Source organism: Microchirus variegatus (assembly GCF_963457635.1).
Source record: "Microchirus variegatus genome assembly, chromosome: 3".
NCBI classification, from domain to species: domain Eukaryota; kingdom Metazoa; phylum Chordata; class Actinopteri; order Pleuronectiformes; family Soleidae; genus Microchirus; species Microchirus variegatus.
The window spans coordinates 20,156,630-20,176,184 of NC_139804.1; the positions used below are offsets into that span (position 1 = coordinate 20,156,630).

General features: G+C 40.5%; 2 protein-coding genes across 3 annotated transcripts; both read right to left on the reverse strand.

Moving 5' to 3' along the window:
• Nucleotides 1–1,206: 1,206 nt before the first annotated feature.
• LOC310925263 (dehydrogenase/reductase SDR family member 13-like) lies at nucleotides 1,207–5,736 on the reverse strand. Of its 2 annotated transcripts, XM_083887162.1 has the most exons (5): nucleotides 5,605–5,736; nucleotides 3,797–3,915; nucleotides 3,488–3,611; nucleotides 3,092–3,418; nucleotides 1,207–2,817 (listed from the first exon to the last, which is right to left on the reverse strand). In XM_083887162.1, the coding sequence occupies exons 1-5, from the start codon at nucleotides 5,729–5,731 to the stop codon at nucleotides 2,561–2,563; spliced, it is 954 nt and encodes a 317-aa protein (XP_083743288.1). In that variant the 5' UTR covers nucleotides 5,732–5,736; the 3' UTR covers nucleotides 1,207–2,560. The 2 variants fall into 2 exon arrangements, with proteins under 2 accessions (XP_083743288.1, XP_083743287.1); XM_083887161.1 differs by having other exon boundaries at nucleotides 3,092–3,611.
• A 1,821-nt stretch (nucleotides 5,737–7,557) lies between these two features.
• phf12b (PHD finger protein 12b) lies at nucleotides 7,558–19,111 on the reverse strand. The gene is made up of 15 exons (XM_083887289.1): nucleotides 18,945–19,111; nucleotides 18,447–18,628; nucleotides 16,041–16,113; nucleotides 15,480–15,940; nucleotides 14,966–15,082; nucleotides 14,747–14,879; nucleotides 14,491–14,655; nucleotides 14,078–14,221; nucleotides 12,839–13,577; nucleotides 11,480–11,581; nucleotides 11,111–11,257; nucleotides 10,547–10,642; nucleotides 9,487–9,569; nucleotides 9,257–9,395; nucleotides 7,558–8,632 (listed from the first exon to the last, which is right to left on the reverse strand). The coding sequence occupies exons 1-15, from the start codon at nucleotides 19,008–19,010 to the stop codon at nucleotides 8,163–8,165; spliced, it is 3,117 nt and encodes a 1,038-aa protein (XP_083743415.1). The 5' UTR covers nucleotides 19,011–19,111; the 3' UTR covers nucleotides 7,558–8,162.
• Between the last annotated feature and the right edge of the window lie 444 nt (nucleotides 19,112–19,555).

Below are 19,555 nucleotides of genomic sequence, written 5' to 3' on the forward strand. Positions count from 1 at the left end.
TAGAGTGATGACAACAGGGGCAAACAACTAAGACATGTATGTATCTGTGCAGAAAATTATTCTACCATTGGCTGAACTACATGAGATGACACTACATACAATAAAAACAATTACAGAGAATAGTAAGGTCTCATTCACAGCAGTCTCATAAGTCAATATGTAATATTTGTTTAGTAGATGATGTGACTTTTACATGGGTTTTTTTAGCTTGTTTAACCTCTAAATGTATAACTTTTTTTTTTTTCGGACAGTTAAGTAAAATTAGTAGCGACTTTAAAAAAGCACACTTCGCAGCAGCAGCAGTAACCTGTTTGCCCCTGTATAGAATTTATTTTGATATACAGTATAGTTCATAAAATAAATTACCTTACATTTTAAACAGTACATTATCTGTATGAAACAGTGTAATAGAAGATTTAACATTACATAAATGAAGGAATAAACAATAAAATAAACTGTTCTGTTGTGTGGTACAACACTATATCACACATCACAATGTTATTGTATGAACTTATCAATGTAAAATACTGCCAAACTGCTGACATGGTGACTAATTCTGGCTAAAGGTGTGGTGGTGTCGGATCAACGCATACATTTGCATACTTACCAATAGCCAATCCTGATATTCATATTAGAACATGTCTACTTTAACACTGACCTTGATCTTCCCACCAGACAGCTGAAATACATTTCTTTATTTGTACACCAAACACATTTCAACACAAACTAATATTCTGTCTATAATTATCACTACAATCCCATTCTCAACTTGCTGTACAGTCTCCAATCGTTGCTCATGAGCATTTCTCATGTGCAGACTTAGATATGTTTACAACACAAAACATTTACATTTATTATATATATTTATATATATTTATATATATATATATTTTGAAGCCATAACCATGTGAAGAATATATTATTTGTTTAAACTCTCATAACAGCGACATCATTAGCAAGGTATGATCTCGGGCATAATTCTATACATTTGTGTTGATTCCCCATTTTATTTACTTTTTAATTAAAACGTTACTTTACATTAATTAAGTAATTCATTCATTTATTTATTAATTAAGACTTTTGTTTTTGATATTGACAGTTTTGGACCCCATCAATCAAGAGCATCTCTTACCAAAGAAAACCAGAGAGACATAACTCTTTTAACTTTGTTTAATTAAATACTTAATAAGTGACAAAGGAGACCACTATAGCTATTAATTTGTCCAGTGACACACACCAGGTACAGAGAGAGAGAGTCCAACCTGCATGTATGTAACCTTGCTTTGTTATAATGTAAGTTCTTCCACAGGAGACGTGGCAAGGTTTGTAGATTGTTGTGAGGCACACGTGTAAAGCTTTCTCTTGAACCAACTGTGGAAATATATTGTCAGGTAAACACAAAAGCTAAGTCACCATTACATTTACCAGAATTAATTCTGTCATCCAATTGTATGCTCTTAAAATGAAAGACTTTCCTTTTCATCCTGAACAACATAACATATGGCCACTGATTTATCCAATGCTGCTGCCTTGTGACTCTGTGCATGTGCGAAGTGCAAAATACCTGACCTGACAAACAGTGAAAGTAGAGTCCAGTGCAGCTCAATTAACTCACTGTCTGTAGCTCACCAGTCACTCATCACAGATCCAAATGAGCAAAAGCCCAAAAAAAGCCGCTCTAAATGTGTGAAAATTGACATTTTTCACTCTTTTGTGGGGGGATCATTGGTAGACAACGCAACACAAACTTCAGTTTCCAGTCAGCGAAGGCTGTGTAATTGTATGTATTCTTAAGATAGTGTACACACTGTGATGTTGATTTCATTCTGTTTTGGCCCAGTCACAGCAATGTTTCACTGAGCTTGGGTCTGCACAGCATCACAGTGAGAGTACTGTCAGTTTTATCAACAATTTTTGAGTACAAGTACCTACAGTTTGACAGAACAGCTGTTTGGACTGGTGCTGTTTGTTGCTGCACCAAATAAACATTGAGGTCAATTTTATGATTTATCATCAGGTGATGATAATATTGTGCACATTCCTGAAGTTATTTAAACTTTTGTACTACACATTTCCATTATTATTATTTATGCCGCGTCACGACTGGACCATGATGCTGCGGCCATCTTGCGGTACTAGATTCACAACTAAATAGGTAGTTATCAGCATATGGGAAAATTATGGTAATACACCTTTTGCAATACAACATTCTATGTTTCATTAATAATATCACACATTTCCCTGGAATATGGTGACGTCATGTTACGCTAATATCGCTCACCCTTAACTGGGAGTAATCAAGTATGAAGTATATTTCCACACAGAAGTGCTTTAAGAAATCCATAAATAAAGTAATTACTGTCATTTTACAAATTGGAGGCACAGTGCTTAGAGAATAACAGAAAAATAACAAACATGACCCACGTTTAAACATACAGTACAAAAGCAGCTCTTTGAGTTATAGAGAAATAAGCCAAAAACGCTAGAAGCCCATTAAGGTCAACGTGAAAAGCAGAGTATCCATAAAGTCTTCAGAGATTCCAGATTAGGTTACAGTCGATCATGATAACCCGGTAAACCTCTCACTCACCTCCCATAATTTCTTTGCCAGGGCATCATCTCGTCCCTTGGTGCCTACTTGCTGCACTGCACAGTTAGAGAAGTAGCGTCCGCTGAGAGGCTCGATGCCCTCCTGCAGGGCACAGTGCAGGGACGTCTGTGATCCCATCTCTGGATCCACGAGGAAAACCTTGGCAAAGGGCATAATGAGCTTCTGCCACAGACTCATACTGCGGCACAGCTCTGTGTAGACGACACCTGTAAAAAAACAAAAAAGAGTCTTTAATGTAAAGCTACAGCAAATCATACAACAAAAGACTCCCTGCTTAAGCAGTGCACATTATAACTTCAAGCTGGATAAGGTGCACTCCGTGCAGCTACACTGGCAAGAAAGTAGCCCAAAATGTAATTCCGCATTTACCTTAAACCCTAATGTCTTAAGCATGTTTAAAGATGACAGAAAAACATTTGCAGCTTGGTCTTTACCCCCAAAAGAGCTGCACCAAAAATTCTAATTATAGATTGTGCTGACCTGGGTGCAGACTGTAGCAGGTGACACTACTTCCTTCAAGCCGGTTGGCCAACTCTCTAGTGAAGAGGATGTTACACAGCTTGCTGCTGCAGTAGGCCTGGAAGTTGTGCCAGGTGGACTGACTGGACACTAAATCTTTCTTGGAAGCCAGCTGAGGAAAGTCGATGTTTCCGAAGCGCTCCAGGAGTCCAGCCACGGTGACCACACGGCTGTGGCCGCACCGCTGCAGTCGGTCCAGAAGGAGGTTGGTGAGAAGGAAGTGACCGAGATGGTTCACCCCAAATGCTGCTCCAAAGCCTTCCTCAGTATATCCTGGACCCATCACACCTGAAACAATGTACAGTAGTGTCAAATACAAAAATGAATATGTAAATTTAAAATAATAATAATCTTCACCTGCATTATTGATGAGGATGTCCAGTCTTGGTTCAGTCTTCAGGAATGTTTTAGCAAAACTGTGCACAGACTTTTGACTCGCCAAATCCAGCTGCATGAAAACTACCTGATTGTTCCCACTCTCCTGAAAAACAAACATGCGGGCTGTCACACACATGAACAAGTCCACCTGGCCAGGCAGGAACCCAGTGCAGCATTAATACTTAGAGAGATAATCCATTATAAAGACTTGCTGAACTACACACTCTGTTGCCACAATATCTGCATATTGATTACTAATGTCAGAAGAGCACCCAGCAGTGTACTTACCTTGCGGATGTCATAGACAGCCACCTCAGCTTTCTCCTTGTTGCGGCAGGCCAGAATCACTCTGGCTCCTCTCTTTGCCAGCAGCAGAGCTGTGGCCTTACCAATGCCAGTGTTGGCTCCTGTGCAGGAAAGAGAGTCACATGTATTATACAAAAAAAAAATGTTGTGTTACATTGTCTTTACTTTCTTTCTTTTTTTAAACTGACAATTTTGCCTGGACCTCACAACTTCAAAGGGCTTTTGGGGTTTGTTTGGTTTAGGTTAAGGGTGAGGATTAGGATTAGGCATTTAGGTAGTGTTTAAGTTTGGGATAAGGGTTAGGGTTAGGGTTGAATAGGATCAAGGGAATGCCTATGATCCTTATCCTGACTAAGAATGCTATACACACAAGTGAACTTGTATTTGGTTATCTGGCACAAAAATTATTAATTGAGTAATTTTACAAAGGTTTTAGGATAAATCGATTTTGCAATACCAGGAATTGCAATTTAATGGGGAAAAACAAACTATAGAAATAATAACAAAAAGTCTCTTGGACAAGTGTGATCTTTTCTTGAATACAACACCAATACGGCCATTACAAAAACTATAAATTGGTCTTTGCCTCACATGTCAGACTATAAATGAATATGCACTTTTGTAGGTGGAAAAGTTAAAGTAACCACAGTGTGAGCTGATGAAGGATGGACGCAGCACAATTAAAGAAGGCAAATAAGGGTGTTAAAGAAAACAGTGACGCTTGCATGAAGATTAAAAGGGAAGGGGCTTGGGCTTATAACAGGATGGTTGCCGGTTCGAATCCTGGGACAGTTCAATGGCTGAGGTACGCCTGAGCAAGGTACCCAACACCCATTGCGCACCAGGCACAGTTGTGCTCACTATTGATGACAATGTGACACTGAAGCTTGGATAAGTGCTTCAAATCCTGAACTAAAATTCTATAGAACCACTTGCTTGTGACATGTGATCTGTGCCTGAATGAATCACAATCAGGTGATTGACTGGCACTGTCCCTGTGAAACTGGCTCGGTCAAAAAAACTGATGAAAAAATGTTTTCATCAATAAAAATCTTTGAGCGTTCCCAATCCCACATAATCACCCCCTGCCATAGTTACACAAGCATACCCAACCTATGCCATATTTTCCAAGCACTCTCTCCCGATTAATTAATAATACACACATTAATCAATCTTTGTGTAAACATAACATCATATTAAGTCTTAGAGTGTGTGTGCGAATCAAATCATTTTCAACGCAAAGATAATTTAAAAAACGGTGATCAAAGCAAATATGTTTCAGAACAAAAGGTATTTTCGACAAAAGTAAAGCAGTTTCTCCAACACTGCTCACTGAAGTGTGTGCGCGTGAGTGTCCTATAGATATGCACAATCCTGCCAAATTTGACTGCAGCCTTGCACTTCACCAGGAGAGGTCGCTCTATCTGAAGCTTTGAGTAATGAACCCTTTTCCCGAATCAACTGGCAAGTGGTTCAGTGCTTCACAAAAGCTTCATATATCACTCGTGTCCACTAGTGGTGTCTCATAAAGATGGGTTAAATGCAAAAGTAAAAGTATACAATCAGTGTGTGTGTGTGTGTGTGTGTGTGTGTGTGTGTGTGTGTGTGTGTGTGTGTGTGTGTGTGTGTGTGTGTGCGTGCGTGCGTGCGTGCGTGTGTGTGCGTGCGTGCGTGTGTGGGTGGGTGTGTGTGTGCGTGCGTGTGTGGGTGTGCGAACGCGCGCAAACATACTACACTACTTGACGCTATGTTTTCACAAAGGCTAACCACAGGCTACCAGTTGTAGTTACCAGTGACAATGGCTGTCTTCCCCTCCAGCCTCACTGAGGTCGAGCACCGCACTCCTCTGAACACATTGTAGTAAACTAACACATAGAGGAGAACAACTCCCGCTACGAAGTAAACAAATATCGACATCTCAACTGTACAGAGCGGAAGTAGTGAAAGCGATGTCTTCTCTTATTCTAATAGGGTTTCGGGCAGCCTGTACGCAAGTTAACGTAATGCTGCCCTCCGCAGCTCATGGTAGGTATTACCCTATATTCTCATAATATATATATATATACATATATATATAGTCCAGTAGTACGCAAAAATATTAGAAGTGCTCTCCCAATCTGAAAGGTCCTTGAACAATAGTTGCATTTCATTTGTATAGTGGTTACTTGAGAAAATGACATGCTGCACTGTTTCCACAAAACCTCAGTCTGGTCTTTTGACAGTCACTGATGTTCCAGTTTTTCTTTACATATACTAAAATATTCTGTTTTCCCTAATGAGACACTCAGTCCATCAATTATTGCTCTTGATATATATGTATTTGCTAGTTGATCTTAGATTTCATTCCCCTCCACTCCACAATGTCCAGGAACCCACATAAAACAAACATTCATTCATCTTATTCTTCTACCACGTTGTCCTCCACATGAGGGTTATGAGGCGTCGCAGGTGCTAATTCCAGCTGACATAGGGTGAAAGGTGGGGTACACCATGGACAGGTTGTCAGTCCATCACAGGGCCACATACAGAGACAAACAACCATTCACCCTCACATTCACACCTACACTCAAGTTTAAATACATTATTAATAACAATGAAAAAACAGAAATGAAAAACATGGAAAAAAAAAAAAACATATTCAAACGTGTAATCACAGTAATGCTAATGATAAAAAACTTTTTTTCATCTTGTATTTTATTGTGTTCATTTATGTTTCATCTGCCCCAAGCACATTTAAGAATATATTCTATATATTTGTCTTTTGGTAAACATGTCTTAATAATAATAAATAAGAAACTCCCACTAACTCACCTTTCCTGGAGGCACAGAGCACTTCACTGCTCAAGATGTTGTTAAAATGAAAAAAAAGGTACCTACTTCAACAAAGTACAGTGCTGTAATACTGCATACTTACTGTAATGCCTGCCATTTATTTTTGAGACTACAATTTGAATCAATATGATGTCCAATTTCTTGATTTAAACCCCACACAAGTTTGTACCGATACACTGTACAGGATGTGATGACCATTACCAAGTCTCCAGCCATAGTTTACATTGCTATATTAGTATGGCTAAACAATATTTGTAAACAATGGCAATGACTCGTCATTGTGATGGCATTGACAAATTCATTGATGTTTAATTTTAAGAGATCAACTAGATTTTAAAGTGACTGATTTATCCACTGTGTGGTGCTGTTTGTACTGTTTTGAAAAATGTGCTCATTGCTTTATATTTATTAGCATTACATTGAAATGATGGTATAACATAATGCTCTTCTGTTTGAGAAAACTGCTCTCTTTTCTTAACTTTGTGGTTCTGACAGTTGTCCCATTGTAATGTTATTTTTCATTGTCCCATTAAAAAAGTAAATAAAATAAACATATACTAAACACAAAACAGTTGACACAAATTGATAATGAAGACTATTATTGGTTGAAGCTCCATTTAAGTGGTTATTATACACTACACCTCAACAGAAGAGCAAACTCTACACTCTTTTTACTGACTGATTGGTAACTGTAAGCAATGTAATCTGGGTCTGAAATCTAAAAGCATGTTAGATTTATAAAAGTCTGAATAGAACAAAACACTTCCACTGATTTTGTTCTTAGAAAATCTTTCTGTATTTACAGGTTTGAACAGACAAGCAGATACAGACAGAGTGCTTATATACAGAGCAGCACATGTTGTTAAAATGAGTGCTAAAACATTATGGTATTTACAGATGGACTACAGCGGAAAATACAGACTAGGAACAAGTTTTATCACAAAACTTCTGGTGCTCCACATGGTATCACAAATTCCATGAACTGTACAGTTAAAAACCAAAAAATGGTAAATCTACATGAAATCCAGTGCTACTCCAATTGAGAGTCACCAAATTGTATATATTTACATTATATATACATATCATAGTGTATAAGCATGTATGTTTTCATACATATATAGCTACCTGTGGTGCAAAAGCAGCAAAAGAAATTAGAATGTATGGAATTCAATACTACAAAATAAACAGTTTGTGCTAAATGGGATGACTGACAAAATAATGTTACACCATACATAACTCATATACTGGCAAAAAAAAACAAAAAACTGAGCATAGGTAAATAATGTTGCTCTAACTCCTAATGGTCGAAGTGAACAGAGGGTTACCGTCAGTCATTCAAAAACAGAACAGATTGTCAATAATACTTCAAGTTCATGCAAAGATATAAACCATTAAAAAAAAAAGGAAAAAAATCAACTTTTCCCTGTTGACCAACCAGCTGTGCAGATTTATTTCCCTTCATTGCAACTGCAAAGGTGCAAAACAAAAGGAGGGAGGGCGGGACTTCCTGTGCGGGTTATGGAACAGAGCTGGAGTGCAATACGGGCACTTGGTGGGGAGGGACACGCTCAGCGTCAGCCTCGTCCTGGCTGGAGGGGCTGCTCACTGTGGCAGTGTTGGGCAGTGGTGGTAGTGGTGTAGGGGGGGTGGGGTTGGTGGTGGCACTGGCTGCGTTACTGCTGCTGGTGGTGCTGCTGGTGCAACTAGCAGCAGACGTGGCTGCTTGCTCCTCTTTGGGCTGCTTACTTGCAAACTCAGTGATGCTGAAGACAAATTGGAGGCAGCCCAGTTTAATGTAGCTCCCATGGTGAAGGAGGGCCGTGCCCTCCCACCCCGCACCACTGCCTCCTATCAAGCTGGAGCTGCTCGCCTTGCAGGTGCAAGATAGCTCAGAGCCGCCCTGAGACTGGCTGCTCATCACCCCATCAGGTGGCAGCAGACCCACCACAGAGCTGGAACCCTCCTCCTCACGCTTCTTACTCCGTCCTACACAGACAACATCAGGAGACATTTGTTAAGAATCCAGTAACCATAAATGCAGTGATATGTGAATAATACAGCAATTGAGAATGGAAGACGGAACCAAGAACATTAAAGGCCTAGTGCCTAAAGAGAAAAAATAAATTCAGAAGCAATGGTTTTCTAATGCAGAGACTATTGGCGCTTTCCCAATCTACCAGTCTAGCACGGCTTGGCTCTACTCTACACAGTCTGGCTATCAGGCACATCATTTTCTATTACTCCATAGTACATCCTCAACTGACAGTCACTGAACTGAAATATTGCAGAAGGGGTTGTGATGTGGCTCATGATCGCCAGATTTAGGCAATGCAGTCACAAAATACATCAGACTTCCCTGTTAAATATTGAGATTTTAGAAATGCCCTTGCTAACTGTTGGAGATTAATGCATATTTGCATTTAGATCAGGTTACAATCACTTCCATAAATGACATATAGCATTCATGACTTAATTATCATAACTCAGATAGGGCTGGACGACATCACGATAAATCAGTGTTAATCAGACCAAAATCCAACCCATTTTTGTCTCAGAGTTATAATAATTTTGAAGTGTGTTTTTATGAGTGTATGTGTAATTTGCTCTTACGGATGATGCCTTGGACTTTGGCCACCAGACCGCTGGGTGCAGATGGCGAGACCTTTTCAGAAAAGTCGCACGAGTAGAGGACATTGTCCACCGTGGTGCCATGCTCACTGTAGTTGAGCAGCTCATAGTGCTTGGTATTCTAAAGAGGGCAGAACACAAAAATCATGACCATGACTTAAAATAACTTAAGAATTGTGGTGCAGTTCAGCGATACAGGAAAAAGTGCATACCTCATCATAGAAAATACAGGCGTGTTTCCCCGAAATGTAGTTGCAATGACCATAATTTGTAAGGCACACATCCATGTCAGCACCTTTAAAAAAACATCAACAAAGGTTGTAATCCATAAGTATGGCTAATTTCAACCATGCTCATTCAAACAACAAATGCCTTTTATGCAAAGCTGCCTGATTACAAATAAAATAAAAGATTAACACACTTTGGAACACCTCTTTCACTCTTTAGTCAACCTGTCACTGAATCTCTGTTGCATGTTAACTGTGTGTATGTGCATGCATTGCAGAAAATTACATACCCCTGTTACATCTAATAGCAAATTTTCCCCCAAGTACTGGATAGTTTCACAACTTTAAGACTCGTAAGATTTTTCAGGTGGAATGTTGACAAAGATGAGCTGTGTCGCAAGCTACGAACAATGGTCACAATATCGATTTGGTGATATATCGCCGTCCACCCATGTGCAACATGAGAATTTATACACCAGGACAAATATCAATATTTTAATTAACAAATGTAGGCACTTTTAAGTTCACCATCCCTGCCAGTCCTTTACAGTGGCTCTGTGCAAATGAATAAGGGAAACTAGGGAGGAAGTTACCTGCCCGAAGAAGAGGGAGTTTACAGCGGGATAATCGTGGAGAGGGCTACGTTGTAAATAAATAGAGAAATCGTTTCACAGATGTTTTTTTTTCCTTCAGTCAGAGAGATATCGTGATGTACCACTACATGATTGTCTTGCAATATATTGATCATCACAGAATTGTTGTATTGTGATATTATTGGGATCGTGGACCATGTATTGTGAGGTACTGTGTGATTCCCACCCTGCTTAATTTTGAACTAATGATTTAAAATATGAAACATCATCATGCATTTCAGAGCAGACATCACCATTTTCTATTACTGTTGAAACACACATCTTAGTAGGCTTCAGAAAATTAGCAGAAGATTTCCATTTCTAACCAGAGGTTTAGAAATCATACCGATAGCGAACCACTAAACAGCATCACTATAATAGCACAAGTTGTTGCTGTCCTTATGAGGTCTTACCCGATCCTATGTATAATGTCCTATAGCACATGTTGACAGCTCCTCCTTTTCCTGTCAGAGGGTAGAAGACAGCTCGAGCCTGCACCTTCTTCTGACCTGGAACAAGGACATTCAAAGTTTAACCATTAGCAAGCACGACAGTGTTAAAACTTTAAGAGCAAACAGTATCTAATACTGCACATTGTCAGAGGTTTAGATATACCTCATTTCCACTGGTCAAATTTTGACACATGTTGCATTTTATCTGCAAATTCAATAGATTAAACCAACAAATACAGCCAGGCGAAAGGACTACAGGAGACTCACAAGTTTTTAACTCGCTCCAATTAACAGTATTGTAAACATCTACTTATTTATTCCCACTGTCCAGTGATGGAGTCTGCACTCATCTGCACCTTTTCAAGTATTAGTATGCGAACCGTTGACACAGAAAAAAATACTTAAGTTAAAGAAGTAACACCACCATGACACCAACGGTGCTGCCAATGTTGTTTTCTTTCTGTCTTGTGTGTTGCATGTTGGGTAATGGTGGCACATGGGGTAAAGGAGGCACAAGTGTCTTACTGTCAGGGTGAGGGGGTGGGGTTTTGGTGGTATCACTGGTCACTGGGGGAAGCAAAGATTTGGGTGCTTTGGGAGGGAAAAGTTGCTGGATCCTCTGCCAGGCCAGGAGCTTGATCATCTCTGCATCCAGTTTGTCCAGCATGATGCCTACAGACAGACAGGCAGAAATGCAGACCCATTATTAGATGGTAATCATACCATATTATTGACTGACTTGTTTGCTACATAGCAGACCATTTACCATAAGACAAATGTGGAGAATTTTAGATCTATACCCAGACTTTAATGCCTCAATGACTTAATTCAATGTCAATAAGCAGCTTTAATGACTCAGTTTGCCTCATCTCACCAGTGAGTTAGCGAACCTACCTCCATCATCGCCTTCTCCACTCTTCATGCAACTTGACAGGTCAGCGACTGAGGGGAGACTGTTGGGCAGCAATGAATCCATTCCAGGTCCAGCCTTTACCTCTGTAGAGAAGACACATGCAGGGGACAACATGGTCATGGAACGGAGACATATAAGTGGATTGGAACTTTGTTTATCAATTTATACATGTGAACATGTTAAAATATACTTGTTAAATGTTTTTTTGGTTTATTTTTTTTAAATTCAGATTAGTTCAGCTGGACAGGGAACAGGGAAATTGTTGCCAGTGACCACAAGAGGGAGCCATTAGGCTACAGTCTGCAATTAAGTGTTGCTTTGTGTCAGTGGTCAGGTGTCTCCAGAGTGGCTAACAATTGCCAATATACATTGCCAGAATCGATCGGACATCCTTCAAAATGTCAAGTTTAATTTGCTGCAGGACTGCAGTAACAGAATCCAACAAGGTTTGTAGGGCTGCACTATTACAGACACGGCTGATCTCGTCTAAATAGAACATTTTAATCTAAAGTCAGCACTAATCCCTTTCCTGCAAAAGCTGTGATGAGTGTTGCTCAAGCCGGACTGAAGTGAAAGACATATAGGTATACAAGTGTATAAGTGTAACCATTGCGCATGTCAGTGTACCCCATGGTGCCATCTTCGGTTGCGTGTTGCACCTCTGTTCTGCTGCTTTGGTTGTTTATTGTGTGTTTGTGATACAACTTCTTTGGCGTTTTCTCTTATTTTATAATGGTAATCTAAAAAAGGCTTATACCCGCTAATTTTGTTGTAAAAAATGTCGAAGCTGATTCGGATACACTGTTAAAAGTCAAATTGAATGCCGCTGTGTTGCCTGCAAGAACATTATTTACCTCTCCCAAGTGTTTTTGAGTAGAATGTTCCTAATACAAACTTTTTACATGTAAATTAACAATGTTTTAATGACCCCAAGCAAATGTTTAACTCAATTGCATAGCAGGAAACACAGACACAGATACTGATATACAAAGGCCGGATAAAAACTGACTGAGGATCAGGGATCATTCTTCAATAACGCAAAAATAATTGATTGCCTAAATAATGTTAACATAAATAATATTTCTTTTTTAGGTGTGTCAGATTCTGTGTTTTGCACGATTTGTAAGACAATTTTAATTGTCTTTACATGTTGCAATCTAAATAATGATAGAGAAATATGTATAAATGAAGTCAAGTATTATTATGCAGCAGCATTACCAGCCATTAATGTAAACACAGGCAGCTATGGTGTTAAATGTTTTATACAATTTTTACAGAACCTCTAAAGTACCCAGTAATAGAACCAAAGGTAAGAAGTTTATTGCCCCATGAGTGTTTACCTGGAGTGGGTGTAGATGATCCCAGCTTGCTCGAGTCATGTTCCTGATTGCCTTTAATTAGTGTGTCAGATCGGGCACTGCTGGTGACGGAGGAGAAGTGTTTTTCGTTGCTGGTCATCGACTGCTCCTGGAACACCGTCTGGTTCCTATGGATTTGTTGGCCACTGTGGGGCCATATCGTTGGGGCAGTGGGGCAGATTTTCAGTGAGCAAGTCTCTGTCGTGCTTTCTGGCTCCTTTTTAACCGTTTGTGCGCCTATGTGGTTCACGAGAACAGAGGTAGGTGCAAGGGCTGCAGGCACTGCACTGGGCTTAATTCTGCCCTGCAGCTCCGCTTGTCTGCAAGACTCTGAGGAACTGTTACAGTCTACAGGTCCGTTGGCCTTGGGAGGTTGACATTCCTGTTCTAGAGGTCCGTTAGGTTTCCTACAGTTCTGACATGTTGTCATGCTGCATTTACAAACACTCAGCTCTGCTGGCATGTCCCGTGAAAGAGAGGCCCCATGTTGATCATCAGGTGTGCTGCAGGGTTTAGAGCAGGGCTCCGAGGAAGAAATCCTTCCTGAAGAAGCCCGAGTTTTCATGTCTTCGGACATTTCACATGTTTTAGTACCAACTTTCTGCTCAGACTCAGTCTTTGCTGATGTTAGTGATGGTGTGGTCGCTGTGGATGAAGTCTTCTGCTTGATGGAGAAGTGTCGCATTATGCTGCACTGGAGGGCGATGACATCCTGCAGCCACTGTTCAACATAGCAAAACAGTGTTTAGTTACACAAGAACCATATACCAATCCTCAAGAGAAGCCTGTCCTATCATATATATATAAATATATATTAATAAATACTACTTTGACTGGACCTTTAATTCACTTAAAGCTAGTATGAAACTGTATTATTCCAATTCAGATCCAAATACAATCAAAAGTCTAAGGTAAATGCTAGTGCTGTTCTTTAACAACAACTTTAAGAATTTCATTATCAGGGTACATATTTGTAAATCAGATCACATAGCAGGACTGTGACAGTCTGTGATGAGCTGTGTGATTTTTAACAATACTTGTTAGAGTTGTCTCCTCATCACCCTCAATCAAGGGGTAATCACAGCTAAAAGCAACTCACCATCACATTTGAGACAAACCCCAAAGTCAATCTTCAAATTAGAGTTGGCTAGATTTGTAGAATGTATGGTGCAAAATAATAGAGTTTCTTAAAGAGTTTCTTAAAGCATTTGTTTTTCCTACCTCCTTTTGTTCAGCCTCTGTGGTGAGGTGCCTTGAGGGCTGACGGTCAGGAACACCACTACAAACCAGCTCCAGCTGATGCACTCCCGCAGGAAACAGCATGGGAGGAGGATTCTGGTATTGGGACTTAATGGAATCTGGCACCTGAGAACAAACACTGATTGTTAAACACTGGATCACTTTAACATCTTCTAGTGTATCAGTATGCATGCGTTTATTGTGTTTAGGTACCTCACAATGATTAAATCATTAGTTAATGTACCTCTACCGATATATATATGCGCATATGTTTTTTGAATATGATCACGATTAATACGATCATCTCAGGCATCCATCAAAGAATTTTTAACAAATATTCAAAGTCTATATGAAAACGGCTGGATGGAAGCACAGTAAATAAGAGAGTTGTCTACCTTGATAGTTTTTCTGTTGTGCTGGATGATGGTGCGCCTGATGGGTGCATTTTGCCGATGGACTCTGCGCAGGAAGTCCAATTTGACAGCATGCTGGGACATCCTGTCCTGGAACTGGTCGAAGAGCTGACAGCGGCCGGACAAGCTCAGGGTCTTCTGATTCAGCTGAAGACAAATGAGACAAACATTTGAGAAAACTAATTTACTGCTGTGAAAAATGATCCATGTTTCACTCTGATAAGACCATGCTTTCTACCACTAAGTGCTCGACGTGGTTCGGACACATCCATTTGCCAGCAGGTAAAGCTGTGAGTGGGGGATCCAAACAGTCCATGTGGAACAGAAGGGGGCAGTAATCACACTGGATCAATGGAGCCAACCTGCAACTCCTGTGAGAGGAAACACAAGAAAATGAGTTTAAGATGAGAAACACAGCATTGTGTTTAAGCACATAATGTCATCTGGTCATACTAACCTGTTGCATGAGAAACAAATTTTGACTGGCAACGGAACCAGGCCATTGGGATCCAGTTCATGCTGTGGCCGTCTGAATGGCTTCCCCAGTAGCTCCTCTCTTCTCCTCCGTTTACTGCTGCCTAAAAATCCAAGAGGACGTTTGGAAAAATATATTTTTTAAAAGGTCTGTGATTTTGCTTTCCAGAGCTTCAAGGTTGCAACACTAAATGTTGCACTAAATGTAACACTTTATTTATTTATTTCTAAGACTCACATCGACATAGAGTTTTTTGTTGTTTGTTTTTGGATTTCTGAGAAATTAGAAAAGCAGATTTTCGCCTGCTGTTACACCATCAACAAAACAAAATGTTAACTAAAGCCGTGATTCCACCGAGCAGAACAGTTCTAACATCAACTCATTTAAGGTTTTAAAAATGCCAAATATCTATATTTACTTTCAAAAAGCACCAAAACAATATGAAGTGTGGCACGTGATATCATTTCTTCACCTTAGTATAGTCAAGATGTCAGACTGACCTGGCAGTGCAGTGGTACATGTGAGCTCAGTGGGCAGCTGGAACTGTGTGGGGTTTCTCTCCATAGCAGCTGCTATTAGCAGCTGGAAAGGCCTCTTGAGGAGGCGTGGGGATGGAGCAGATATTATAGCACCTTCAAGTTCTGCACCCTGAACTTCATCCTCTGGTTCTGCTACCTCCTCCTCGACATCATTCTGCTCCTCTGAGGGGGTCGGGGTGGACGAAGTGTTGGAGGTCGGTGTCCCGGGCCGGCTGCTTGGCCTACTGCTTGACCTGCGTTCCAAGAGGCGCACCTGGGCCACACGTAAACCCGGCCCTGCAGCTCCGGCTCCCGGAGGCAGGCCATCAAGCCGCAGGGGACCAGCATTGAGCTCCAGCTCCATGGCTGGGGAAGCAGAGCGCTTGGTCAAGGACCTGTCTGGCAGACCATTGGTCTGATCTGGCTTCTGCTCTCGCTTCTGATTGGGAAAACAAAGACAACAATACTGATACACCTATGTAGTTGTCATACATATGATTATTTTCAATCAAACAGCTGAAATGACTAACATTGATCACCTTTTTCCGTATATTGCAGCGGTGACACATCCATTCCCCCGGGGGAAGCATTTCTTCACTCAGAGGTGGATTGCTGTGTTAAAAAAAAATAAGACAATCATCAGTAACCAAGCTAAAACATAATTCAAGAAAATAAATGAATTATCCTTTAACAATTGTACATCCACTCCAAATACATTTGAGAATGAACTATGATTATTGAATACATGTATGCACAGAAGACCAATCATCTTCATTGGCTTGGCAAGTGGCAACAGTCACATAGACCTGACATTAAAATGTTTCTCACAGCATCAGTTGATTTAAATTATATTTAAGTACATTGAAAGTTATCACAACAGGTTTACATTCAGCAAGTTAACTCAGGACCACCTGCCTTAATATGGTGAATTATGTCGATATAAGACAAGATGCAAAGGATAATGATGCAATGGCAAGTCACACTTAATTTATAACGATGTGGCTGATAACTAAAAATATAAACCTACACTGAATATGACATTGTTACTCAAACAATGAGCCAGTATATTATTCAACCAAGTTGTTTGCCCATTAAGTTAGTCATGTATGATGAATTATTATATGAAATCAAATATATTAATCACACTGATCATAAATTGACCAGTTAAATGACAACAGTAAGTTCCATCATAGAACATACTCAAACTGTAGAAAGGGGCAGAAATACAGTACGTAAAGGAGGACAGCATAACTGCTGCATAACCAGCAAGCCACAGCTGAAAACAGAAGTAAATTACATCGCGGACTGTTAACATGAACAATAATAGATTCTTTAGCTTGATTTAAAAAAAAGTTCAGATGATGTTTACATGACTTACTGGTTGTATATTCTATTCATATTCCTTTTTGTTTGTTACTCAGTAAAGTCTGATTATGATAAACATCTATATTGTGGTACACATGTGACTCCGCTGACATTATAATATGTATATAGATCAACAAAAACAGATTTTAAGAATATGGCCATATTCAGGTTAAGACAATCAGAAAAGACTGCTTGCATGGCTGAGTCTGATTCAGAATAGTTTAAAACGGGCTTTACATAAAAAAATGTAGCTGTCCATATAAATACAGTCATACATTCTGTTATTTTACACACAAACGCAATCAGGTAAGCATTCGTGGTGCTACCAGTAAGTTCATGGAGAACCGGGCTGAGCAGCGCCGGACAAAAGCTATGAATTGCGGGCGCCTTGTCAGACAATGTCCGCACCCAACTCTATTGCACCGCTATCTCAAATCAGTGAAACAATACATTTTGCCCAAATTATTAAGAATGAACCTTGTTTTCTCAACGCTTCATTTAAAGAGTTGATAAGATGGCGGTGGAACAGCAAAAAAGGAGCAGGGAGGTCGCCATATTGTAAACAGACTCCATTTTTAGCAGCAATAGCTGGATGCAGCCACGACAGGAGGGGAGGACCGAGTACAAGCAGAGCCCACTGCTTTGCTACGTGCACACGCTTTAAATGGTAGCCCCCGCGTTTCACATGAAAACAGTCTTTCCAGGGTTAATAACAAACGATATGGTGCTATTGACCAGTCGTCACATAACGGTAAACGCTAACCAGAAACCGAGAAACAACAGTTAGCTTCATTAAAGTTAGCCGACACCAGTTTACATCAACTTAGCAGATACATACCATAATCCATTCAGTAAAAATAAATGCGCCTATAGCTAAACCTAACATGCAAGACACGCGACTTAAGAACATAATATTATATTGTTTAATTAGTATTATAAACAACTCCACGGGAAACTCATTGGACTAAAATACCAAGTTAATGAATTGCCCCACGAGTCTCACTGTCGCCCTCTTCTGTTCACATACACTAGTGCTTCTCAAACTGTGGGTATTCTTCCATCTACATCAATCAATATTAAAATAATTATGATATATGATTGATAATTTGTATATGGGATCGTGTTATCTATTCACTGTTGTGCTGCGTTCCTGTTAATATACCAACAAGGGCCTCCGAGGCTTTGTTAAATGTAAGTGCATCAAACTTCAATTGTTTCCTTCTTCGAGCAAGCTCAGATTTCTGACGCGTGGGAAGCATTGTTAATATGATGTGTAACCACGTTGTCTGAATATTTAATTACTAAAATAAATGATGACCTCGGCTGTTTTAGCAGTCGCGCCATTTGTGCTGAGCAACAACTGCACATTTCATTCAACGCTGCAGGAACAGAGTCTTGTCTAGAGACTTCACTCACTTGCATGTCTCCTGCTCATTTCCTGCAGCACCAAAACCAGCAAAGCGTTACCTAATCATGGTGACAAGCATCAAACATTTATAAATGGACCTAATGGTGAGTCTGTTTTACTCTAGTCTGTTTTTAGCATGCATTGGTAGGGCGCATGCAACATGTAACCTTACCAGCACTGGAGGTGGAAGGCTGCGGGGCAGTGGTCACAGCATAGCAGATCTCCCCCCTCCCGGCAGCTATCGCAGGTGTCGTGGTTGGTGGCCCTGCCGCTCCTTCGGACGTCTCTCACCAACTTCCGACTCCTCTTCTCGACTTCCTCTGACTTCGGCGGCGCCAGTAATGTTTGGATTTGCTGTTAAAAAGTTGTTCAGCTCTGTGACATGATATCTCGGCTGAGCAGTACGACTGTAAGCCTACAGGGTTTGAAAATGCAACTCTGTGCTGCATGTACCATTTTATGCTGATCTCGGGGTGGTGGGGGCGGTAATGTTAACTTGTGGCCTCCATTGGCAACTCAAACTACAGAGTTAGCTCGCACAGAAATGCTTTGACAACATGCAATGCTGCTCTGATTGTAACTGCAACTACAACGGTGGGAAATGCAGTGAAATATTACCAATATGTGAACGTGTTTATTTAATCACGGCCTTCGAGTAAAGAAAACTCACCTCCATTAAGCCCCCAGAGGTATCCAAATCGTACACAATCGTCGGGGTCTCCATTTTGTCCCACATTCATCCAGAGGCGGTCGCTACAGGGGGAAATTGCAGTGCAAACACCGAAGTGGTGGTCAGCAATGACAGTAAATCCCACAATGTATGCGTTGGTCTTGATAATTGTGTCCAGTGGTAGCTGACGAAGCGGCGCTAGCTATCGTTAGCCGGCTAAATAGCTACGAAGGCAAGACGTCAGCCAGTCAAGGTTGAAGCTAGCGGGTCCACCAGCTACCCCAAAGAAACGGAAAATGAACAATAGTTGTGCGATTAAAACCGGCTCCTAAACAAAAGTCTGTATGTGCAAGTGCCAAGCCAGTACACAGTATTTTAATGTCAACGGGCTGTTGCTGCTAGCTACAAAACCCAACTGCGGCCTAGCTGGCCAGCCATGATTCTTGTTTCTGCTCCGGCAAGAAGGAGCCTTGTAGATTTGCAAACCCCTCCGCTCCCATTGTCAACAGAAGACGTAGCCAAAAACGCAAAAGGGGGTTCCGGCGTTACGCAGTCCTATGCACCGTTTCCGAAAACCCTCGGAAACTATAATCCTCAAATCAGAGTCGCAG